Source organism: Salvelinus alpinus, chromosome 11 (assembly GCF_045679555.1).
Source record: "Salvelinus alpinus chromosome 11, SLU_Salpinus.1, whole genome shotgun sequence".
Lineage (NCBI taxonomy): Eukaryota > Metazoa > Chordata > Actinopteri > Salmoniformes > Salmonidae > Salvelinus > Salvelinus alpinus.
In genome coordinates this window covers 33,351,333-33,378,532 of record NC_092096.1, presented here as the reverse complement: position 1 = coordinate 33,378,532, position 27,200 = coordinate 33,351,333, and the positions used below count along the sequence as shown (strand labels likewise).

At 43.3% G+C, this 27,200-nt stretch overlaps 1 protein-coding gene across 2 annotated transcripts in view; it reads left to right on the top strand.

Annotated features, from left to right (window-relative positions):
- Window positions 1–14,258: 14,258 nt before the first annotated feature.
- Window positions 14,259–27,200, top strand: part of LOC139534026 (USP6 N-terminal-like protein) — a 65,169-nt gene continuing 52,227 nt past the window's right edge. The window contains exons 1-2 of one of the 2 annotated variants that reach the window (XM_071332633.1): window positions 14,259–14,522; window positions 21,070–21,170. In XM_071332633.1, coding sequence (XP_071188734.1) covers window positions 21,167–21,170 — 4 coding nt within the window. In that variant the 5' untranslated portion in view covers window positions 14,259–14,522; window positions 21,070–21,166. The remainder of the gene's footprint in view (window positions 14,523–21,069; window positions 21,171–27,200) is intronic. The other variant, XM_071332629.1, reaches the window with a different exon arrangement.

Genomic DNA, 27,200 nt, shown 5'->3' with positions numbered 1-27,200 from the left:
ACCACCATTTGCCTCATTCAGTGAAACATCTTATTTGCATAGAGTTGATCAAGCTGTTGATTGTGGAATGTTGTCCCACTCCTCTTCAATGGCTGTGCGAAGTTGCTGGATATTTGCGGGAACTGAAACACGCTGTCGTACACGTTGATCCAGAGCATCCCAAATATGCTCAATGGGTGACATGTCTGGTGAATAAATTGTCTTCGATAAAATTGAATTGTGTTCGTTGTCCGTAGCTTATGCCTGCCCATACCATTACCCCATCACCACCATGGGGCACTCTTCACAACGTTGACATCAGCAAACCGCTCGCCCACACAAAGCCATACACGCTGTCAGCAATGTGGTTTCTGACAGTTTGTGCAGAAATTCTTTGGTTGTGCAAAGCCACAGTTTCATCAGCTCTCTGGGTGGCTGGTCTCAGATGATCCACCGGGTGAAGAAGCCGGATGTTGAGGACCTGGGCTGGCGTGGTTACACGTGGTCTGCAGTTGTGAGACCGGTTGGACGTACTGCCAAATTCTCTAAAACAACATTGGAGGCGGCTTATGGTAGAGAAATTAACATTCAATTATCTGGCAACAGCTCTGGTGGACATTATTGCAGTCAGCATGACAATTGCATGCTACCTCAAAACTTGAGACATCTGTGGCATTGTGTTGTTTGACAAAACTGCACATTTTAGAGTGGCCTTTTATTGTCGCCAGCACAAGGTGCACCTGTGTAATGATCATTATGTTTAATCAGCTTCTTAAAATGCCACACCTGTCAGGTGGATGGATTATCTTGGCAAAAGAGAAATTCTCATTAAAAGGGATGTAAACAAATTTGTGCACAAATTGAAAGAAAAAAGCTTTATGTGCTAATGGAAACTAGCTGGAATCTTTATTTTAGCTCATGGAACATGGGACCAACACTTTACATGTTGAGTTTATATTTTTGTTCAGTGTAGCTATGTCAAATCGAATCAAATCAAATTGTATTTGACACATGCGCAGAATACAACAGGTGTAGACCTTACCATGAAATGCTTACTTACAAGCTTTTAACCAACAATGCTGTTCAAGAAATAGAGTTGAGAAAAGTTCAAAAAGTAACACAAGAAAATGACATAATAATAACAAGGCTATATACTGGCATGCATAGATATACATACTATGCATGCCAGTCTTTCTTGGCTAAGAGTTGAGGAGAGACTGACTGCATCACTTCTTCTTTTTATAAGAAACATTAATGTGTTGAAAATTGTTTGCATAGTCAACTTACACACAGCTGTGACACACACACTTATCCCACCAGACATGCCACCAGGGGTCTTTTCACAGTCCCCAAATCCAGAACAAATTCAAGAAAACGTACAGTATTATATAGAGCCCTTATTGCATGGAACTTCCTTCTATCTCATATTGCTCAAATAAACAGCAAACCTGGTTTCAAAAAACAGATAAAGCAACACCTCGCGGCACAACGCCTCTCCCCTATTTGACCTAGATAGTTTGTTTGTATGCATTGATATGTAGGCTACGTGTGCCTTTTTAAAAATGTACTGTATGTCGTTTTGTCCTTGAGCTGTTCTTGTCTAATGATGTTCTGTATTATGTCATTCTGTATTATGTTTCATGTTTTGTGTGGACCCCAGGAAGAGTAGCTGCTGCTTTTGCAACAGTGGGGATCCTAATAAAATACCAAAAATACCAAAATATACAGGGGATTGGTTAGGAGCCAGTAAAATGGCAGCCCATTTCAAGTTTATCTTTCTAAAAACAAACAATGTATTTCAGAATATTCAGGCAAGTTAGCTGGCTAACTCCTTGATCTTGCGTTGTAGCAGGTTCGCAACTTTTACTGGGGACACACATTCTGAAAATGCATTTTTGTACCCCCCAGTTTTATCATTGGAATGTGATACAAAACAACGTAACGGTGTGGTTTGGGACTATGCGGATGCCTCTGGGCGGTCGGGTAGGCTGTTAGGAGTGTTTAAACGCCTTGATTTGGGACCATGCGGACACCACAGAGCGGTCTGACAGGCTGTGTGAAGGCAAAGCTTCTGGAAGGCTGGCTGGGCCAGCATGGGATAGTTGAGCATAGTTCAGCGTACGCGTTACGGTCTTTCACCGAGTTGTAAAAATAACAGAAACTAGCTCCTCTTTAGGTAACTGCTAACTAGTGTTTATTCGCAGTGCTGATCTAGAATTGTAACTGACATGTAACGTTAGCTAATGTTTCATCCTCTCTTGACTGAGGTGAATGAATAAGCTACACTCGTGAGTAGCTTCCACAGCCAGGTCAGCTCTAGCTTCCAGTTATCTGTTAGATAGTAATAATAGCCACCTCATATCGTTATCTAACAGCAGTTGTTTGTATGAACATGTTTTGTAGCTTTTGTTTTGTCACGTTTCAGAAGTAAATTAACTTGGCAAGCTCTCGCCAGTTGATGTCCCGTTAGAGAAATAGCTTTACAGTGGCGACCCGTCATTCAGGGCAGGTGGGGCACCATTCTAGAAAGAAAGAAAAAATATATAATATATATATAGACTGCTGAGACGGAGTCTACAACCCACACAAGTGGCTCAGGTAGTGCAGCTCATCCAGGATGGCACATCAATGCGAGCTGTGGCAAGAAGGTTTGCTGTGTCTGTCAGCGTAGTGTCCAGAGCATGGAGGCGCTACCAGGAGACAGGCCAGTACATCAGGAGACGTGGAGGAGGCCGTAGGAGGGCAACAACCCAGCAGCAGGACCGCTACCTCCGCCTTTGTGCAGGAGGAGCACTACCAGAGCCCTGTAAAATGACCTCCAGCATTTCATAGTTGTGATGTCTTCACTATTATTCTACAATGTAGAAGATAGTAAAAATAAAGATAACCCTATGAATGAGTAGGTGTGTCCAAACGTTTGACTGGTACTGTATATTTACCAAAACATATATGGGAGATTGGAAATGATGCAGACAATTACATTGATGGAAGCCACAATCTATCTGCAATATTAAAGCTGATCTACCCATAAAAAAAAAATATATATTTATTTATTATTATGTACCCCTTAGGAGATGGGAAAGTGAGAGAGAACAGGCAATAGGAAAGTGAGGGAGAGTGAGTACAGGAGATATGAAAGTGAGGGAGAGTGAGTACAGGAGATAGGAAAGGAGTGGTGTAAAATAATTTAAAGTACTACTTAAGTAGTTTTTGGGGGTATTTATATGTTTGACTACTTTTCTTTACTACATTCCTTAAGAAGAAAATATTGTACTTTTTACTCCATACATTTTCCTTGTCACCCATAAGTACTCGTTATATTTTGAATGCTTAGCAGGACATGAAAATAATAAAATTCACTCACTCGTCAACTTAACATCTATGGTCATCCCTACTGCCTCTGATCTGGCGGACTCACTAAACACACATGCTTCGTTTGTAAACTGTGTCTGAATGTTGGAGTGTGCCCATTGCTTTCTGCAAATAAAATAAAAACAAGAAAATGGTGCCATCTGGTTTGCTTAATATAAGGAATTTGAAATTATTTTTACTTTTGATACTGAAGTATATTTTAAACAAAATACTTTTATACTTTTATCCAAGTAGAATTTTACTGGGTGACTTTTACTTGAGTCATTTTCTATTAAGGTATCTTTACTTTTACTCAAGTATGATAGTTGGGTACTTTTTCCACCACTGTGGGAAAGTGAGGGAGATGAGTACAGGAGATGGGAAAGTGTGGGAGATTGAGAATAGGAGATGGGCAAGTGGGAGAGAGCGGGTGAGAACAGGAGATGGGAAAGTGTGAGAGAGCGGTTGAGAACAGGGGATGGGAAAGTGTGAGAGAGTGGGTGAGAACAGGAGATGGGAAAGTGTGAGAGAGCGGGTGAGAACATGTGATGGGAAAGTGTGAGAGAGCGGGTGAGTACAGGAGATGGGAAAGTGTGAGAGAGCGGGTGAGTACAGGAGATGGGAAAGTGTGAGAGAGCGGGTGAGAACAGGAGATGGGAAAGTGTGAGAGAGCGGGTGAGTACAGGAGATGGGAAAGTGTGAGAGAGCGGGTGCGAACAGGAGATGGGAAAGTGTGAGAGAGAACAGGAGATGGGAAAGTGAGAGTACAGGAGATGGGAAAGTGTGAGAGAGCGGGTGAGAACAGGAGATGGGAAAGTGAGAGAGTACAGGAGATGGGAAAGTGTGATAGAGTACAAGAGATGGGAAAGTGTGAGAGAGTACAGGAGATGGGAAGAGGATTGTTTGATGAGCCTAATGAAGATTAATCACCCAGAGAGGAAGCTGTTGCCCCCCACCTCCTAGCAGAGATACAGGAAACTCATCTAATCTATCAAAGTGCTCATATTACGGCTGAGGTTTGTCGACAGGCGGTACGCAGACACTCCAAACAGATTGAGGTTGGTGCTGCAAACAGACAAAGACATCCCAGTCCCACTGATTGTAAAGGGAGGTGACACTTTAAAAGTGGCCAATATGCTGCTCTAATTATCATTATATAAATTATTGACACTAATGTCTATGGACATCGCAACAGACACGGGCGCATCTACATCATGGGAGCCAAAGGGTGTCACTGGCAGAGCCCAGAAGACCACAGTAAGATCTACAAGGGATCTACTACTGGTAGGTTAATCTCCCCAACTCACAATGTCAGTGGCTCTGGGGTTGAGACCTTGTCTTGCAACCTAGAGGTCATAGGTTCAAATCTTATATCTGGCACTTCTGTCTAAAATTCTGCATCTCTCAATGTCAAATATACAAAGAGAAGAGGCAAAAGTGTGATGAGTCAGTGGCTCTGAGGATAATATATACTTTGAAGCTAAGGGTTTGGGGTTCAAGTCTCATCACCTGTGCTTTTGATTACATTTCTGCACCTATCACGCCACAGAGTAAGGATCTTGCCCCCTAAGCACAGGGTTGTAGGTTTGAACAAAGGTGCCAGCTCCTGGGCATGGTTGCCTACTGAGGACTCTGCTGGTCAGTGAGTCAGAGCCCCTTTGGGAGCTGCTGCCACACAAAGTGGTGTTGGCTGTAAAGGCATGATAAGCAGAGGGGGGAAATTCCTGGGGTTCCCCCCTGCGTTTCCAGACAATAGGTTACTTTTTCTCCATAACCACTGCACTTCGCTGGAGAGGGGACCCCAGGTATTCATCCTCATGAATTATGACAGCCTTCCAACTATCCCAGAGCGTCAACACAACCAGGTGATGAGCCAGGGATCAAACCTGCAACCCCGCGCTTCAGAGGAGAGAACCTTAACACAGCGCCACCGGCTCTTTCACACTCTGAATGTGAAGAAATACACACAAGCTAAGGATTGAACCCACAGCCACAGATTCCTCCACATATCTGTGTATTTCAGATGGAAAGGCACCGCTGCAGAATTACGTAACATACACCATATTCCAGGGCTGCATAGTACATACAACTTCTATATAAGACAGTTACACACTAGCTACCACTGCCATTACAGGAGACACGTTGAGAAAGTAGTGAACTCATGACCTCTGGTGGACAAGGTGGGAGTCATTCCAGAGAGCTCCACTAGTTCTGACTGAACTCTCCCCCTCTTCACAACACCTAAAGCCACGGAACAATAACGTAGGCCTCGATTCAATCAGATCGAGCATTAACCTGCACTGGCTGACATCCACATAGAGGATGTTTGGCGGTGTAACTGCGGTAGGAGATGACAAATCGATGAGCGGGTGCCCTTGTGCGTGACCAACCACTCCCTTCCTTATTATCCCAACTGCATTAGCAGTTCAAAACGGTGCTAGAAAGTGTAGGCTCTATCGATGCTAGAAATAATTACAGGAAGTCAAGTGTTTCCCCTATACGTGTCTATGGGAACAGCTATACCAGACTAATCGAGGTGTAGACAATAGAACATCACGCATTGACATGTTTGAACTTGTAACGCGGCTGCATGGGATTTGTCGGATATAAAGTTGGGTGTGGTTTCATTGCATCCAATGGCAGTGTCCGCGATAAAGTAACACAAGGAGCCACTTGTGGATCTCTAACGCGGTTCCACCTCCGGCACCGGCAAAATTACCACTATGTGGATGACGGCTAGCGCAGATCTGATAGAATCTAGCCCAAGGTTTGAATCGAGCCAGGGCAGCAGTTTCAAATAAAAATTGTTCCTTGATCATTGACTTAACCATGGTATGGTTGATTGAAATCCTATGTCCAACTCTAAAGCCAAACTTCAGAAACTCTCCATCATTATAAGGAAGAGGGCAGGATGGCCACACAGAGAGGCTTTGAAGGAGGGGTGGCCTCTGAATCACCAGATTTAGGTTGCAGGTTCAAGAGCATCCAATGAAAGTATGAGCAAAACAAAATTCCTTATCTAGAATACACTATCTCCACTTTGGTTTAGCAAACAAAGACTTGAGAATCTAATTGTAACAAAGTTGAATTCTATATGTGGGCATCACCGCCGTTCCTCTAGTCTGGTGGAAGTGTCACCGCCGTGTCGGCTCTCCACAGTCGACTGGGCGGTGCTCAGCAGGGTTCAGTCCCCGAAGTCTCCCCCTTTCCTTCAGAACTGAGCTGTTCTCGACCCAACCAACCAGCCATGGAGATATGTCACTCGCTGTGGAATTCGAAGAAAGCGTACTCTGGCAACGGGAGATGTTGAGCCTGGACCTGACACAGACCAGAAACTGCTTTGCCGCCCTGGTTCCAGCGGTTCCGGTGCCTTCTTCCTTGGGGGCTTCCCATTCAAGATCGGATCCGGAGGTACCCGTGTCTTCGTCCTCTGTTCTGTCTCGCTCTCTGGTGGCTTCTACCTCGGGTTCAGATCCTCGGAGCTCCCACCTTCATCAGACCATGAGGCTGCCTAAGAGACCGGCCCATTCAACATCACCAGCTGTCATCATAGGCAGCTCTATGGTGAGAAACATCTCGGTCCCCAAGGCAAAAACCCTGTGCTACCCAGGAGCACGAGTACAGGACTTCACAAGGCTGCTTCCGACTGTTCTACCACAGATGCCGGGAGCTAACACTGTTGTAGTCCATGTGGGGTCAAACAACATCACGAGGGCTAGCTCGAAACATCTGAAAAGGGATTGTAAAAGAACTGATTTTAGCATTAAAAGACTCCAAAAAACGGCCAATCATTTCAAGTCCAGTACCATCGTTTGGCCGTGGTTGTGAAAGATTCAGCAGGCTACTGGCATTACACATCTGGCTAAAAGATTACTGTAGCTCTGCTGGAGTCACTTTAATAGAAAACTTTGACACCTTCTGGAAACAGAAGATACTCTACAGGAATGACGGAGTCCATCCAAATCATCTTGGCTCCTGGACTCTGTCCACGCATTTCAAGGCTACGTTGAAACAATGACTTATCAATGACCCAAGACCAGCTCGGTTAATCCCTACCATTGTGACAATGAGTCGTCATAATGCTGCATCAAATGTACATTATCCTAGGGGCGTTGGCAGACACAATGTAAGTCACTTAATTTATGTCCCCCTAATTGCCCTGAATACCTCGGTTGATCCTACAGCTATTGTATGCAGTAATCATGAGCCTATGAACCATATTTACACTGTTAGCACTGAAGCGGTGTGCCCTAGTAGGAAGACCACTTTGTGCAGCTCACCCTGCACTATCAGCTTCAATATTTATATTACTATTTATAAATAACATGAGCAAGTCTACTTCTGATAAGCTTTGCAGTAAAGCAATTAAAAACAATCAAAAAACCCAGCAAAGTGCTAAAAATAGCCCATATTAACATATGCTTCCTGAGAAACAAGGTCCATGAAGTTAATAACTTGCTTGTAACAGATGACATTCATATTCTGACTATCTCTGAAACGCACTTAGATAATACTTTTGATGATACAGTGGTAGCAATACATGGTTATAACATCTACCGAAAAGACAGAAATGCCAACGGGGGCGGTGTTGCGGTCTATATTCAGAACCACGTTCCTGCAAAGCTTGGAGACGATCTAATGTTAAATACTGTTGAAGTAATATGGCTACAGGTTCTTCTGCCTCACCTAATGCCCATTCTTGTGGGAAGCTGCTATACACCACCAACTGCTAACAGTCAGTATCTGGATAATATGTGTGAAATGCTTGATAATGTATGTGATATCAACAGAGAAGTATATTTTCTGGGTGATTTAAATATTGACTGGCTCTCATCAAGCTGCCCACTCAGGAAAAAACGTCAAACTGTAACCAGTGCCTGCAACATGGTTCAGGTTGTCAGTCAACCTACCAGGGTATTTACAAACAGAACAGGAATGAAATCATCAACATGTATTGATCACATCTTTACTAATGCTGCAGAAATCTGCTTGAAAGCAGTATCCAAATCCATAGGATGTCGTGATCACAATATAATAGCCATATCTAGGAAAACCAAAGTTCCAAAGGCTGGGCCTAATATAGTGTATAAGAGGTCAAACAATAAGTTTTGTAGGGATTCATATGTTGAGGATGTAAATAATATTTGCTGGTCTGTGGTGTGTAATGAGGAGCAACCAGACGCTGCACTTGACACATTTATGAAATTGCTTATTCCAGTCACTAATAAGCATGCATTCATTAAGAAAATGACTGTAAAAACTGTTAAATCTCCTTGGATTGATGAGGAATTTAAAAATTGTATGGTTGAGAGGAATGAGGCAAAAGGTATGGCAAATAAGTCTGGCAGCCCAACTGATTGGCAAACGTACTGCAAATTAAGAAGTCATGTGACTAAACTAAATAAAAATAAAAACAAACTATACTATGAAACAAAGATAAATGATATAAAGAATGATAGTAAAAAGCTTTGGAGAACCTTAAATGATATTTTTGGGGAAAAAGCCAACTCGGCTCCATCATTCATTAAATCAGATGGCTCATTCATCACAAAACCCATCGATGTCGCCAACTACTTTAATGACTTTTTCATTGGCAAGATAAGCAAACTTAGGGATGACATGCCAGCAACAAACTCTGAAACTACACATCCAAGTATATCTGGCCAAATTATGAAAGACATGAATTGTACTTTTGATTTCCGTTAAGTCAGTGTGGAAGAGGTGAAATGTTTTGTTGTTGTCTATCAACAATGACAAGCCACCGGGGTTTGACAATATGGATGGAAAATTACTGAGGATAATAGTGGACGATATTGCCACTCCTATTTGCCACATCTTCAATTTAAGCCTACTAGAGAGCGTGCGCCCTCAGGCCTGGAGGGAAGCTGAAGTCATTCTGCTATCTAAGAATAGTAAAGCCCCCTTTACTGGCTCAAATAGCCGACCAATCAGACTGTTAGCAACCCTTAGTAAACTTCTGGAAAAAATGGTGTTTGATACAATGCTATTTGACAGTAACCAAATTGACAACAGACTTTCAGCACGCTTATAGGGAAGGACACTCAACAAGCACAGCACTTACACAAATGACTGATTATTGGCTGAGAGAAATGGATGATAAAATGACTGTGGGTGTCACGCCCTGATCTGTTTCACCTGTTCCTGTGATTGTCTCCACCCCCCCAGGTGTCGCTTATTTTCCCCAGTGTATTCATCCCTGTGTTTCCTGTCTCTCTGTGCCAGTTCGTCTTGTATGTTAGTCAAGTCAACCAGCGCGTTTTTCCTGTACTCCTTTTGCTATTCTCTTTTTTATAGTCCTCCCGGTTTTGACCCATGCATGACTCTGGACTACTTTCCCGCCTGCCTGATCTGACCTTGATTCTGCCTGCCCTTCGGTACCTTTTGGACTCTGAACTGGTTTTGACCCTTTTGCCTGTCAACGACCATTCTCTTGCCTTCCCCTATTGGATTAATAAAAATTGTAAGACTCAAACCATCTGCCTCCTGTCTCTGCATCTGGGTCTCACCTTGTGTCATGATAGTGGAGGCTGTCTTGTTAGACTTCAGTGCAGCTTTTGACATTATATATCATAGTCTGCTGCTGGAAAAATGTATGTGTTATGGCTTTACACCCCCTGCTATAGTGTGGATAAAGAGTTGTCTAACAGAACACAGAGGGTGTTCTTTAATGGAAGCATCTCAAACATAATCCAGGTAGAATCAGGAATTCCCCAGGGTAGCTTTTTAGGCCGCTTGCTTTTTTCAATCTTTACTAATGACATGGAACTGGCTTTGAGTAAGTCCAGTGTGCTTACGTATGCGGATGACTCAAAACTATACACGTCAGCTACTACAGCGACTGAAATGATTGCAACACTTAACAAAGCGCTGCTCTGCCTTAACAAGGCAGGTCCTATAGGCCCTAGTTTTATCGCACCTAGACTACTGTTCAGTAGTGTAGTCAGGTGCCACAAAGAGGGACTTGGGAAAATTGCAGTTGGCTCAGAACAGGGCAGCACGGCTGGCCCTTAAAAGTACATGGAGAGCTAACATTAATGACATGCATGTCAATCTCTCATGGCTCAAAGTGGAAGAGAGATTGACTTCATCATTACTTGTTTTTGTAAGAGGAGTTGACAAACAAGCTGAATGCACCAAGCTGTCTGTTTAAAATACTAGCAGACAGCTCGGATACTCATACATACCCCACAAGACATGCCACCAGACAGACAGACAGTCCCCAAGTCCAGAACAGACTATGGGAGGCACACAGTACTACATAGAGCCATGACTACATGGAACTCTATTCCACATCAGGTAACTGATGCAAGCAGTATAATCAGATTTAAAAAGCGTAAAAATACACCTTATGGAACAACGGGGACTGTGAAGAGACACACACAAAGGTACAGACATGCATACGCACACATTGTGATGTTGTTGTATGGTGGTATTGAACATTTTGTGTTGTGGATATGTGGTGATGTAGTGATGTTATATGATGTACTGTTTTATCTTTAGCTCATTCAGTACAAACATATGTCACTGTTTTATCTGTTTTATCTGTAATGTGGGTGCTTTGGTGTGTTTGGATCCCAGGAAGAGTAGCTCCTGCTTTGGCAGCAGCTAATGTGGATCCCTAATAAATACAAATACAAAATACAAAGGAAGGCCTACATTTGTTTTCTCATAGTACTTTAAACAAACTTTGTAATAACCAAATAGACACTGTTTTTGGGCAAAATATTTATTCAATGTATGTAGAGTTAATATCCAAAACTTGCATTTTCAGAAACGCTCCCAAAATGACTTATATAGTACTCTACTGCCATCTTGTGACTATGAAGGAACATGCAGCTGGAATATGCTTTTATTTCCATTAGTCTGATCTGAACAGTCTCATAAAAACATATGATGCGGTTAAACTTTATGCACCATTAAATAAGTATTTTCCTTCCAATACCAAAAGGCCACAGTAAGTGCTACCTATCACTTGTGCATGAATTGTAAAAGGTAAACCATTAGGGTTATGAGGTGGTTAGAGCCCATAAATGTTATCCACTATTACATGATTCCTATTGAAGCTTGGGTGTGTTGTTTGTTTACCTCTCCTGCTTGTTCCTATGCAGGCTCTCTAGTGTGGGAAGCATCCTGGGCACCTCGTGGGTGTTTGATTCCTGGTCCACACCCAGAGAACCCCTGTGTATCTGTGGGTCCACAGTCACCAACATGAAGGAGGATCATTAGGATGGAGACTGCCTACACTTCTCCCCTGCTGGGATAGACCGACTATTCTTGATTTCTGAGGACTGTACTTAAATGTCCTCCAGGACTGTAATAAAATGATTAAATCATTTCTGCAAACAAAAACTGTACACAAAGTGAAAAGAATCTACTGGTATCCCTCTGTGTATCAGTCAGGCAGGAAACTGTGCTGTTTATTTGAGTAGTTACTCTTGTTGGGGCAGACTTGGTTTGCAGACACCGCTGCCACAATCACAGGCCTAATAGGCCATGAAATCAACACACACAGCGGGTGAACTGTGGGAGTGTGACATTCTCCCCAATGCCTTAACCTCATTAGGTGTGACATTAATATAACTGATGGGACATAAAGTGTGACACTAACAAGGTGAGCGAGACAGAGTTTCTAACTGGGGAAGATAGATAACAAGAGATTGCACTGCTGTCAACAGATTACCACCTGTGACTCAGACACCTAGACTTGCTAACTGTTCCCAAGAAGAACACAGTGGTCTCTATCTCTTCTGTAAAGGGTTATTGACCCCTGACGCTGGTGAAATAGTTTCATTTGTTTGTTTGTGACTTCTCTACAGCACTCCTAGTTTGCTTTGTAACTGAATGGAGCTGCGGTTCATTAATGTCTGCCATACTGTGTGTTCAACAACAAGTGACAAACACATAAATGCATACATTGCTTGACTAAATTGTTGTGACTGTTTCGGAATAGAATCTAGATGTTTGAAATCCATAAAGACGTAATAAACATCAAACCTTGCTACAGTATACCTTGTGTATTGTGTCTAGTCTCTTTATATAGTAACCTCAAAACAAACATGTCAATGTGTAGATATTGCTAGTGACTTGTAGTGAAATCTAAGAACTATTTATTCTCATTTGAAGACAGCCAAGGAGGCACAGGCCCCAGTTAGCATAACCTTTAAGCAGTCTCTATGTTCTTCCAATAACACTCTCAAAGGTAAATACTCTACCGCACTGCGCTGCACACATTATACACCATCTTTGTTTCTCAAAGCCTCTGTTAGAAGAGGGCCACATCACTAGAAAGCACAAGTAACAGAGTTAAGAACGTACCGTAAACTCCCTCCACAGCTAGCTAGAAATGTCGCCTGATGGAGCTATCGAATTAGATATTTTTGGATAGCAGAAATGGTTGATATGTTTTCAAGGAGGGCAGTCATGTGTGTTCGCGAGCAGAGAATCACTGGTTTGAGCCCGGTATGGAGACAGAGACAGTGGAGAAAGCCATACCTTTAGCAGCACAGTGACGCCTGTTTCACTGGTGCCGTGACCCAGATACGCAGTTGGGCTCAGCTCAACGGCTGGGGTCACTAGCTGTGTAGCGGGTTTAGAAGGGGTGAGTGTAACGGAGTTAAGAACGTACCGTGAGCTCACTCCACAGCTAGGTTGAAAGGTAGCCGATGAAGCTATCGAATTAGATATTCTTTGATAGCAGAAACGGTTGGTACGTTGTCAAAGATGGCAGTCATGTGTGTTTGTGAGCAGAGAATCACTGGTTCAAGCCTGGTTATGGGGACAGGGACAGTGGAGGAAAGCAAAAATGTTAGCAGTGCACTGATGTCCATTTCATACACACACAACAGAGCCAAACAGATTTTTATACTAAGACTACAACCCACATTGGGGCTGGTATACTATTAGACATCCAGTCCAGTATCTATATGTGTCATAGAAAGAGAGTATCTGATATCATGCCTAAAAAGTGGGTACTGTACATAATGTACCTGGAAAATGCCAGGCATAAAATGACTTTCAGGATTAACGGGTTCTGTAGAATACAATATGTGCTCATCCCCACTATCTGTGTATAAAAGCTTATCACTGTCCTGCAAACACAACTGCTTTGTTTGTTCTCATGGGCCTTAGTCATGGGCTATTGGTACTGTGCAGTTTTGCAAAACCTTCAGATCATATGGATAGGTTCAGGCCATGTTATAACTTTGTTTTAACATTCTATTTGTACATTGTTATAAATTGTTGATAATGTATTGATCAGATAATAAGTGCCCAATCAGGCTGACTTGGTTGTGCATACAAGCAGTTTCCTCTCCCTCAGTGGGATCACTGGTATGTAAACACTATACAGTATAGATAGAGGATATCCTACCTCAGTGGACTGACTGAGTTTTGTGTGAAACAGTCCAGCCAAGCATAGTACAGTGGATACTTCACACTAAGAATAAATAGAGGTTGGTTTGTTTTGTTGATGGCCCGCTAAGATAAGAAGAGCAGTATCACTTTGCAGAATATACACTTTAGTAGTAATAACAGTGATCTTCAGCATTCAATAACAAATACAAGGGTTAAGGCTACGAGTTGCTGGTTACAAATAATAACAGAATAGCAGAATGTGTAATATATATATATATATTTTTTTAAGTAGCCTATTCTAATTGACCTATAAAATACTTTCAGGCCACCTCATATTTTCACTTGAAATGTATGATATGAGAACGCTGAGAAATAGTCATTTCCTCTAATATCAATATCATGAATTTATAGGCTACCAGGTTTATTAACAGGCTATTAGCAAGACTCGTGCGCAGTACTTTTCATTATGCCTAAGAAGACTATGAGACTACTTTTCCTTTGTTGGTAAGTGTTTTTCTATAAATTAAAAAGGTGCAAGTGACAACTAGTGATAATTTACTATTCGCCACCTATGTGCCGCAACCTCGTTTCGGATCCAACATGGCGGGTGAGATAAGCCTGTCGTGCGGCGCATTGCTACCTGGAGTGGGATCGATTGCACAGCGCCCTGCAGGGGTTCCATAGTGAGTTTGAGAAGTGTTCTGTTCTGGGAGAGCGCTGACTTCCTGGTACGGGACAATGGACATGTTTTACTCTAGTTTGGCTGGGAAAACACACGCAGCGATGTGATCAAGACGGACACGTCGAGTTAGAACAAGGTAAACCTGTCCTTTCGATTTTCAAAATGTTCTGGGAAATATAACTTAGCAACTTCCCCGATATGGATGTCAGTGTACAACTGTTGGCTAAACGCTAGCAAGCGGACTGCGGCTTTGAAAGTGGCATACGTGATGGGAACCAGGGGCACGCGTTTGTGTAGTGTTGTCCGCATTGAACGACTCGGTATGCGGGATTATTCCAGTGTTTTGTTTACAATCGGGAATATGGTTTAATAGCTCCAAACTTTGTTCTTATGTATATTAATCGAGGCCTACCTAGCCAAACCCCCGGACGGCCTCCTGCAGCAGAGTCGATGTTGGTAGACTGCAGAAACACTAATCAAGCTCTCCCATTGGTCACAGACCTGCATTCCGGGGCTCTGGTTGGCTTGGTTTTCCTTTCACTCATTTGACGTTTGTGGGGCTTTCAACGTTTCTCCTGTAGCCTAATTGATTTAAGGGGATCAATTGTAGAATTAAACGATTTGAATAAGAGTTATTGAATGGTATTTTGCACGTGTGGCTGTGTTCTGAGTAAATAAGGCGATCCATGTTTCTTTACCACGTCTGGGACTATTAGCTACTGTAGTAGCGATACTGTAGTAGCATGGGAGAATGGGTATAGTAACGTAGTTACCTTTTGTAGCAGTGCCTCAATCCTATCCCGTTTCGGGATAATGCGGCTTAACACATTCTTGTCTTTACGGCTCGACCGGGGGAAAAAACTGCGTTGGGGATAGTTTGTAGCTATGCCACAAAGAGCGAAATTGCGAACATGGAACTCGCAAACCGATACATTGTATTACAAATGCCAACCACGAATGAAAGTTTCCTGCCTGGCTTCCACCCAGAAGCATGAGAACAGATCACACTAACAAATCATGTTTACAGTATCATACAGCAAGCCAATCAGCTATAGCCTACTGACCTGTTTGTGACAGGTAGTGGACGTTATGATATCAGGGAGAGAATATATTCGCGTTATCAGCTATTGTGTTCCATTGTATCACTGTGCGGTACTGGCAGCGTTGTTGCTGAGTATCGCATTTCTCGTGCAGTGGCTCACGAGCCCTCCCCATCGTGTCTCTTGCCGCCGAATGGCCTGAACGATGAGGAATGGATGTGTTTACCTGTCACAGCCTCCTGCATCAAAGAAAGATACGCCATTTGCTGACAGATGCATCGTTTAAAGCCTATTCATTTTTTTTTTATTAGCAATGAGTTATGTCGTGCTGCGGTTTCACATGCCATCCATAGGTAGGCTATGCCAACCACCCTAGTGAGGATACAAATCTACGCGTTGGAATTAGCCTGGAATTATCTGCATTAACAAACGCAACCTGGACTCAGGGGTAGACGTAACATAGTTAATGTGAATCTCCCTCCATTTAGTATATGTTATGTTTCGTTTGGTATTAGATGTGACAAATGGGAAAACAATTAACGTTTAAACAGCTGTTTTCTTTCTCGGTTTTCCATTCAAACAATACTAAATGAATTAAAGTCCACGTGAATTCACATTGCAGATGGTCTACATCGGGCTTCCTGCGGTGAGAGAAAATTGTATAATTTATGCTGCTGGTGCCCTTGCTTTTTTCATGAGTGCCGCATGTAGCTTGTCGTCATCTAATCACAAGTCATCAAACTGGTACTAGGCTACAGTCACAGAGCTAGACCCTCCCCATGGCAAGTTATTATGAGAAACACTACATGGCCAAAAGTATGTGGACACCTGCTTGTTGAACATCTCATTCCAAAATCATGGGCATTAATATGGAGTTCCAATTCATCCCAAAGGTGTTCGATGGGGTTGAGGTCAGGGCTCTGTGCAGGCCAGTCAAGTTCTACCACACTGATCTCAATTAACCACTTCTGTATGGACCTTGCTTTGTGCACGGGGGCATTGTTATGCTGAAACAGGAAAGGGCCTTCCCCAAACTGTTGGGGAAGCACAGAATTGTCTAGAATATCATAGTATGCTTTAGCGTTAAGATTTCCCTTCACTGGAACTAAGGGGCCTAGCCCGAACCATGAAAAACTGCCCCAGACCATTATTCCACGGACCTCCCGGTCGCGGCCGGCTGCGACAGAGCCTGGGTGCGAACCCAGAGTCTCTGGTGGCACAGCTAGCGCTGCGATGCAGTGCCCTAGACCACTGCGCCACCCGGGAGGCCCTTGGTTGCTTGACGTTCACATTATACGCCTACCCAACCAACCACACTCCTTTCATTTTAGTCTTAAGTAATCTTCTGTCATATGTAACCATACCAAATGTAAAATATCATACTCATTTGAGTTTCCCGGATTTACTTTTATTTATTATGTTACGTCTCGTCTGAGACCAGGCCACTGCTTACCTTTTACTGCCCTTCATAAAATTAACACCCAAGTGTCCACACAGATAGTTGTGCATAGGCATGCTGATGAAGGGCATTAAATGTTAAGCAGTGGGAGTTGGAGCTATGGTAAGTATTGTTTGTTGGCGCAGACAATTCCAGGCATTGATGAGGATGTTGTGGCTCATGGTGAATTGTTTATTATCGATACAACTCTGTGCTGGAGTCCATTAATATTGATGGACAAAGCATCCAGATGTAGCCATTTAGCGAGCTTAATTAACCTAGCTACCTGTAAAGCAAATGCAAATTGGACTCTCAAACTGTATTTCCCCCTATTTATACCAACATTTCTCACCTCCCAAATGAATCTAGGTAGTAGCCACTTCACACACAGTTAGACCTATAGATGGAATATGAAGTATTTACACAAGAGAGACAGAGCTCATACCTGCCCTGCACCACCTGTAGTGCTCGGCTTATTTGTTGCAACAGGTGATTTGGACTGGATAGGAAAGTAGGCCTATACGGCTATAACTTTTCTATCTCAACCGCTTTAATTGGTCCAATTATCAAGAGTTATGTTGTCAAAACACAATTTTAAAGCTGTACATTCACGTTTGCACAATGAATGCGGCAAGTTTATGTTGAATCGAAGGAGAGAACTCCGTCACCCCCCTTTCCAATATTAGAATCGTCCTGATAAAAAAAGTCTGTGAATGAATCATCACCGGTGTTGTATCCTATTTATGTCCATTCATTAATTTGGTACTACTAAGCCTATTAGCTACTACTGCATAGAATACCATAGTTTACAGAATAAAAAACCAAAATCATAAAAAAAAAAAAATCAAGTTCAATTTAATTGCCATTTCAAACATGTTTCCTTATTTCATAGTTCTTGGACAATGCTAAGGATCTCTGTCTTTCTGCCCTGATACCCTGACAGTTAGGAAACAGAGCAGCCTGCAGTAGTCAGGCAAGGGTCAGCATCCACAAATCATCTCATCTGCCCCTCTCTGTTTTACACACACACACACACACACACACACACACACACACACACACACACACACACACACACACACACACACACACACACACACACACACACACACACACACACATACACACTTTTCCACATGGGCTCTGTACACAGTTGGCACAAAGAGCAGTCGTGCCTCTTGTAATACCTCTCCACAGAGAGAGAACTAGTGTGTAGATGTGCGTTTGTAATGAAAGAGCAGTCTGTTTGTCCGTCTGGGCAGTGTCTTGTGTGAGTTGGAGGGGTTTCTTTGACTGCCTCAAAAGCTGGTCCCGGCTGAGCTTCCGTAGCATAGCAACCAGGCCTTTGCTATGGGTTCTCTCTGTAATAAAACACACAGACATACACTCAGTCTGAAAAATGATGCTGTGGGCACTGAGTGGGTGGAGGATTCGGTTTCTCCACTTCCCCACACAGAAAACACTGCCAGAGACAAAATGCCCTTTATATGTGACCTTAAATTTGCGTGTGTGTGATCAAAAGGGTCAGCCCACACTGATAATAGTTAAATAGATTACAATACAATTTACACACACACACGCATCCTGCCTCTCAAACACACAGACCACATGTTTGAGAGGGTATAGTGTTATTACATTCCCCTTCTTTTCTCCAGGCGCTGGCAGAGCTCTGGGTGCCAGTCTCTGGTGGGTGCTTATGCCCACTGGCACATTGGTCTGCTTTCTCTCTGCCTGGCCTTGGAGTGGCCGGCCCACACACAGCACACCAGATGTTGGTGCAACCTCAGCCAAGCTCTGTGCGAGTGTGCGCGTGTGTGTGCGCGAGTGTGTGTGCGCGGGTGCGTGCGGGTGCAAGTGCGTGCGTGTGCAAGTGTTTGGCAGCCTCCGTTGCATGTACGCATGGATGCTGCTTTGGCAGTACCTGACGCTCTCATTTCTGCCAGGGTACCTCTCAGTCCTTGGAAGAGAGGTCCATCCACTGATCAGTACACCCTGCCCCTAGCCCATCTCTCTCACTCTGCCTTGGGCCAATGTTCCTTTATGCCTGACATTCTCAGCTTTGGAGAGAGATACTACTAACCCTTTAATAATACAGAGTTGGGCCTATTTTAATATGGCTTTGAGTTCCTTCTGTCTCCTCAATCTTCCTGTAACATTACTGTTGATTGGCTGTTCAGTAATGCTGCGGTTGATTGGCTGGCTGTAGACCTGGGTCAGGGCAGAGGTGAACATATTGTCTGGTTTCCCTTATCCCAGTTCACCGCCTTAAAGCTAAGACTCTCAGCCCACACACTCAGGCCTGAGTCCAACCTATTAACCCATTGTTTTCCTTAGCTAGGTCTTTGCTGACTGAACCACAGCAGGTGTACGCAACATGTCTGGCTGACTAGATTAGAGGTTGACCGATTATGATTTTTCAACGCCGATACCGATTTTTTGGAGGACCAAAAAAAGCCGATACCAAAAATCACAAATTTGGACTCGTCAAACCAAAGGACAGATTTCCACTGGTCTAATGTCCATTGCTCGTGTTTCTTGGCCAAAGCAAGTCTCTTCTTCTTATTGGTGTCCTTTAGTGTGGTTTCTTTGCAGCAATTTGACCATGAAGGCCTGAAGAACTTTGAAGAAACTTTCAAAGTTCTTGAAATTTTCCGCATTGACTGACCTTCTTGTCTTGAGGTAATGATGGATTGTCGTTTCTCTTTGTTTATTTTAGCTGTTCTTGCCATAATATGAACTTGGTCTTTTGCTAAATAGGGATATCTTCTGTATACCACCGCTACCTTGCCACGACACAACTGATTGTCTCAAACGCATTAAGAAGGAAAGAAATTCCACAAATGAACTTTTTAACAAGGCACACCTGTTAATTGAAATGCATTCCAGGTGACTACCTCATGAAACTGGTTTAGAGAATGCAAAGCTGTCATCAAGGAATTATCAGTACATTATCACTTATCACAATTATATGCACAAAGCAAAATGTCATTGTATAATTAGATGCGCAAAGCAAATCTCCTTCATATACAGTGTGTACAAAACATTATGAACACCTGCTCTTTCCATGACATAGACCAGGGATGTGCAACTTTGATGAGACCAGTTCTACTCATTTTGACAACTTTCGAGTCCATATTAGGAAGGTGTTCTTGTTTTTTCGTACACTGTGTATACCCCTAATATTTACAACTTGGATTCATGAACAGAGTTGTAAGTATTGGCATTTTTGGATTGACACATGAAACTATGTCAGCTCTTGTTTGTCCTCTGTTAATTAAAGCTGGAATCCTTAATTGGTGAAACTGCCACGTCTGTTTGGGGAAATTACAACAATGGGGAAATTACTGCAGACAACGAACAGTTTTTTTTCTCCCTCTGACAGCATTGCACACACATTAGGACAGCACAATATGCACTGCAATTTATTTTACCACGCTGACGAATTCTCCTCTACTCCGTTTTCATCAACAAAACGATAACAAAGGCGCTGGGGGCGAACAGTTTAGTTGTTTCCCCCGATGGCGATTCCATCTTTAAGAGTTTTTCTGACCTGTGCTCGACCAATAACAGAGGTCTCTAGGAAGAATTGGATTCTCTGTGGCTTCTGCCCTGTTGTCATGGCAACATCAACCAGTTAATTTACCCCTCCCTCCCACTGCATGGCTTGCATCTGCAGCGCTATCCAATGACCTGTTATTACCCCACCACAGAGGAACACCACTATCAGATTATGGTTATTTAGTTTGGTGGGCCGGTGGCTGGGCCTTATGGGTATACACACACACACACACACACACACACACACACACACACAGGCCTGATCACTCTCACCGCACCCTGTCTTACTAGCTCAATGATGACACTAATGACCATGCCAACAGTCATCTCTAATCCTCTTCATCGGTGTGTGTGTACCCTGCACGTACTGTGTTTGTGCCATGGAGCACGTCACTCCAGGGGTGTATGGCAGTGAGGTGGACAGGACATAGGATAGATTGTACCCATCATGGAGTCAATGACGCAGGCCTAATGTGATTCCTCATATGAAAGACCTAATGATATTTCTGAACGTTATAATGATTTGTCTTCTTGACAGTGTGTCGCCACGTAAAAAAATGTGACCCATTTGTCTCTGAAATATCAAATGTGTTTGAGCACCTGTTTTGTTTTAGTCTCCGCTCATTTGAATGACTCCTTCTCTGCAGGTCATGAGTGCCTCTAGGAGGGCACCTGTGGAGAACGACCGCACCTGTCCAAAACCCCGCCTGGGCCCTGCCCTGTTCCCCGCCCCCGGCCTCCACTATGAGTAAGTACCTATAACCCCTCACCATGCCCCTCAACAACACAGTCAGGGCTATCATAGGTCACTACCCTTTTCACACTATCTTGCCGGCCTGAACCGGCCTAGCACTGTTCGGTTCAGCTCACTAGTGGGAAAAGTCATTTTTATCGTTGGTAGCTATTTGATGTACCCGTCTGGATAGAAGCTGGAGAAAAGAGAAGTAGCTCTGAGCCATGCTTCTGTGATCCACAGCGCTCCACTACATGTGGCCTATGGATGCATCATGTGGAGAGGTGTTAAATGGGCTCAGTCTGTCTGCACCTCCTCCTCCCTGTGGCTGAACCATATGGCAGAGAGGAGAGTGCCGCGTCCTTGCCTCGCCACGGCAATCACCCATCAATCAGCTCCGCAATGCATGATGGGAAGGGGCATGGGGAGTAGCGGGATGCACACTCCATCGTCTGTGTACAGCTGTGCCTGGGTCATCTTTGTCCATGGTGTTGAATCTGACAGTGTCTAATGGGACATGCTGCATTCTATGGAAAAGTGAGCTGTGAATCACACCATGTCTGAGCTTCTGCTCAGTTCTGTGTTAAGTTATTGCACTTGGAGTGTGTCTTGGCTCAGAATGCATGGGCAATAATTAAGAGCTTCGGGTGTGTCTGTGTTTTGCTGAGTGTGAATTAAGTTAGCGGTATCAAAGGAATGAAAAGGTGCGTCCACTCAGGACTAAAACTTTGGACAAACAAAGTTATCTGCCTGTTATCTTCTTTCAAAGGGGACTTTTCCCATGGCTCTTTATCAAGTCGAAATTCCAGATTCCACAAAGCAAAAATATTTAAGAGCATTTCAGATAGAATGTATTGCATAGAGCTGGCCTGATTGTCCAGTATGTCCACATCTATTATAGTAGAACGTGTCCGTTCCATACAGTGCATTTCTATCTGCAGTGCTCTGAGTAGGCTAGGTCTCTGGCTGGTGCTGAAGGGTTGCTAGTAGGTTACCGGGGCAACCCTGTGCATGTGAGGTGTTCACTGTAAGGTGATTGGATTAGCCAGATGCTGTGGAGGGGAGTGCTGAGAGAGTGAACTCGACTACTGCCTTTTCCTCTGCACACTCCAACGCTCATAAACATGCAGGGGAAGCATGGGACCGTGTGCGCGTGTTCGTGATCTGTGCTTATGGTCCACAAGGTGTCTGATTTTGAGTGATAGATGAAAATGTAATTGATAGTAACAGACGAGAGACACCTGCCAGGTGCTAAGCAGGTATTTATAGCTTACATCCGCTGCTCTGTGCTCTCACACTGCAAAACGGGGCTATTAGGGTTAGGAGAGAATTGGGTGGGAAACCACTCATGGACCACACTTGGTGATTTCTCACTAAAGTAGCCCCCCCCCAAAAAAGACGATGATTTTTATGAAATTTCAACCATTGAAGTGTCTTTTGGAGGAAGGATTGTTGACATATATGTGACATTAGTATATTAAAGCATAATAGATGAATAATGAATAGAAGTTGGACATTTTGCCATATGAGTCATATGAAGCTTTACCGCATGCTATGTAATATGAGCAGTATTTTGGATTTCAATAACAAATGTCCTACATATGTTTATGAATATTGAAAAATATAAACATGATTATAAAAAATCTAAATGTTTCGATTAGCCAAATGTTTCTTTATATTGTTTTACAAAATATACTCTACAGGCATATCAAAGTTCCAGAGTGTGTATGTCAATAGTGTATCAGAAAAGTGTAGTGTGTGTGTGTCTATGTTCTGTGCTCAGGCCCTGCGTAGCCTATCACCAAGTCCCCACTTTTCCTGCTCTGATAAATGCTGAAAGGCCTTTCCAGCTTTGATCCCTTCAGAACACAAATAGCACAGCTACAGAGTCAGTCAGGCTGCACCAAAACAACAATCACTAACAACCCAAACCACTAAAATAACACCCTGTTGTAACCCCATGGGAGAAGCTGATAGTACGGTCACGTATTGTACCACAATGTGCTTTCTCGGGCACACAATGTGCTTTGGGATAAAATGGCTTTGGTAAATTCACTCACTGATTGTGCCCTCTCGATGTTGTTGATATCCCTAGTTAATTATCCTAATTAGCCTCCACCCGCCCGTTAGCCTGTAGGATGGGGAGATGAGGGGGGTTTGCTCTCCCTAACGAGTCTGTTAATGAGCGACGGTCGATGGATGATGACTCATTCTGGATGGAGTCATTTCCTGTGCATTTGGAAAGGAGGAGTGGAGAGGAGAGGAGTTGTCTCTGCATCACACAAAGTTTTGACAGATACAAGATGTGTTGGCTTTTGTAAAGCGCTTGGAGCAATAGGTTTAAAAAAAACACGACATAAATTAATTTAATTATTTCTATTTTAACATCAGAACCAGTATCCAATTGTTTTCTGAGGTAAATGAAAAAAGCACAGAGTTCCCATTCAGTGTTTTCACCAACAACAAAAAAACCTGCTTTCTGTTTTAAAGTGAAACATGCGTTCTCACAGTGAAGTGTAGTTGTGTCTTCGCCTTGAAATGGCTGGACTGTGAATGCTTATACACAGGGCCCTAGGTTAGTGCAGACGTCTTTCAGTAATGTAGATATCAAAGTAACCAGAGTACTCTCTCCATCCCCCCTCTCCCTACTGACCAGCCGTGTTTGATAAACAATCCAAACTTCACATGTCTGTGTTATGGAGGTAGAGATGAAAGGGGGAGTGATGTATGTTACCAGATGTCTAGCTATCACCTGTCTCCCCCGCCCCTCTCTGTCTCTGTCTCTGTCTCTGCCCCCACTCTCTCTTTCACACAGCCACTTCCTCTTTCTCTCCTTGTCAGAGGAGAACTGATCTAATGTCATTCGGTAGCTAGCGTGCTGTTGGGTCCACAGTGGCAAGACGTGGCGCAGACCAGGGTAATTATCTCCTAAAGCCTCATCTGGTCTCCATCTGCTGGGCACTGAGACAGCACCGCTAGCCTAGTACGCTGGCTACCACTGTTCTCTGACAGCCTGCTGATAGCCTGATAACACTAGCCCTGTTGTCATGGGGAACATGCTAACAGACTACTGGAACACACCAATATAGGATTTCACTTTGACTGAATAATAATGTTCCGAATGCAAATCCAGGCCCCCAAAACACTAACCGGCTAACACTTGGACCTGTTCATGCTGAGCAGGGCAGAGTGGCTATCTACTAAAATGCTAACACTTGGCCCTGGTTAAAAGCAGTTGGCCTCCAATCCATTAACATGCTAACTTGGCCCAGTCTAGGGCTATACTATCTCTAAACCGCTAACATGGGAAATCTCAGCACTGATAAAGCAGAAGTCTCCAACCCCTGGTTCTCTGTCTCTTGGTGTAGGGCCAGGCCTGCTACCATCCCTCTGTCTCTGGACAGGACAGCTCTGCTTAGCGCAGCAAGACTCCAGCATTCCCTCAGACTGACACTGTCACAGGGATAATTACTAGAGAGAGGTATTTGTTTGAGGGACAAAGCCCATTTTGTGTGGTACAGGTTGGACTAGTTAATCTATCACACTTGGGCTGTGTCCTGAACAAGTTGAGACGTTTGAGTATGGGAGAGTGCACACAGGTGTTAGTACAGTAGGTCGATTTTATTTGTATTTTTTTGTACAAAATATAAATTATTTATCATACATTGAAGGTGTCACCTCTAACGGGCAGGACAGTTTGTTGTTGTAGCTATAGATGGGTTAGCTGACAACGATGTGACAACGATGTGCACACTTCAATGGGGCAGAAGTCAGTGTGTTGTTGTGATTCTGGATGGCCAGATGGCTAGCAACAATGACAAGAAGCTGCCTTGTGGGGAATCGTAGGTGGTGCGGTTCAGCGACTTTTATCTTGTTCTTGATACAAAGTTTTGTTTTTGAGGTGTTTTGACTGATGTCAGTGCTAATATGGCAAAATTCCGCATGCTAGCTAGCTAACCAACAACTGTAACGATGTATTCGAGAGACAAGTAATCATTGTGCAAATGTATTTGTTTTCAATAAACATTGGAGCCAAAATATAGTTTGCATGTTGTCAACATTCTAAGCCAATCCCGTCTGTTTTGAGTTGGTTTTGTTGCTAAACATTCAACCCGTCTATAACTGGAGCAACTAGCTGCAATGAGTTGTAGCTGTTACTGTATAGAGGTAGTAGCATTGCTGCATTGCAGTGTTCAACTAGTGTTATGTTTTGGGCTTTAGTACGGTAGTGTTTATGTCCTCTCCCATATCCTCTGATCTCAGTTCCTCCTGTGGAGCCGTAGTCTCAGTTCTGTGTTCACAATGGAACCAAGTCTCCCACTCCACTGACCTGGCTTCCTGTTACTCTCTCTCTTTCTCTGTCTCTCTGCTTTTCTCTGTGGACCACAGCATGTAGCTGATGACATGTTGTGATGGCTGTTGTGTGGTGATTAGGGTTGCAAAGGGTTGGAAACTTTCCGGTAGATTTTCCATGGGAAGTTAAGCCTGGGAATTTAGCTTAAATTCATCAAAATATAACAGTGAACCTTTTTTGTGGGATACACAAGGCAATTCTAGGTCTTGTGGCATATTTTGGTTAAACTATCCCCAATTCAATGGAATTGCAACCCTCTGCATGCACAGTGCATTCTTCCATCACATGTACAGCTGATTCTCAAGATCTTGCACACTAATGAGATGCTATTGAGCCCGCACTACTACACTGTCTGAGCCAAGGACTACATGCTTTCTGGTAGGTTTTGATTCCCATACTGGGTGGGGTGAATATATTTTATGACATGCATGATTTTTTGTTAACTAGTAAATAGTAGCCTACAGCAAAGTGTGTTTAAATCATTTCTAACTTGTTAACAATTTCTGCTAGTTAGTTTCTGCTACCATGTGTGTTTTAGTGTGTTAATTCACCTGTTTCCATACATGTTTCATTTTAAAACATTTATCTTACAAAGGAGTTGTTTAATCTAACTACTTAACTATTTATCTGTACATGGAATTGTATTTTTATTTACTACACATTATTTTTACAGGAAAATTCCTCGGCCACAATCTGATGTGTGGAGACATTTCACTGCGGCTAATATAGAAGGAAAAGCTGTGTGCATTTGCAAATACTGTGCCAAATCATATGTGAAGAATGCAACAAAGACGCAGAATCATCTGGCTAAGTGCATAAAGTTCCCTCAGCGCTCACAACAAGCAACCTCTGACAAAAGTCCCTCTACTTCTATTCGAGGTGAAAATGATGAATCAGACACCTTATCGATAGCAACAGCTCATGATCCTCCTAGAATCAGATGTTTTTTTGACTCAATGGAGGAACGTAGTCAGAGAAATGCTGCTGATAAATCTTGTTCGAGCTGTGTATGCAACTGGTTCACCTCTGATGCTCACAGGCAATGTGTATTGGAAGAGATTTCTGAATGTTCTTCACCCAGCATACACCCCTCCAACCAGACATGCTTTATCTACTCATTTGCTGGATGCAGAGTTTCAACAGAGTTCAAGTGAAGGTCAAGCAAATCATAGAGAAAGCAGACTGTATTGCAATCTACTCTGATGAGTGGTCAAATGTTCGTGGGCAAGGAATAATTAACTACTTCTCAACCAGTATTCTACAAGAGCACAGACACAAGGGACAACAGACACACCGGTCTTTACATTGCAGATGAGCTTGGAGGCAGTCATCAAGTTATAGCAGCAATCTACCTCACCAAGCAAAGTGAGAAGAATAAGAGCACCACATTGAAGCTGCCCAGCAACAGCCGTTGGGATGGTGATGTCATCATGTTTGACAGTCTCCTGGAGGGGAAGGAGTCTCCAAGAAATGGCCGTATCAGTCTGCCAATATGGACAGCCCCATCAAGAGAAGTCTCCTGGATGATGTGTTTTGGGAGCGAGTGGTAAGCAGCCTGAAACCTATAGTAGTAGCCATTGCACGGATTGAGGGAGACAATGCCATCCTGTCTGATGTTCAGACTCTGCTTGCAGATGTAAGAGAAGAAATCCGTACTGCCCTGCCCACTTCACTGTTGCTCCAAGCAGAGG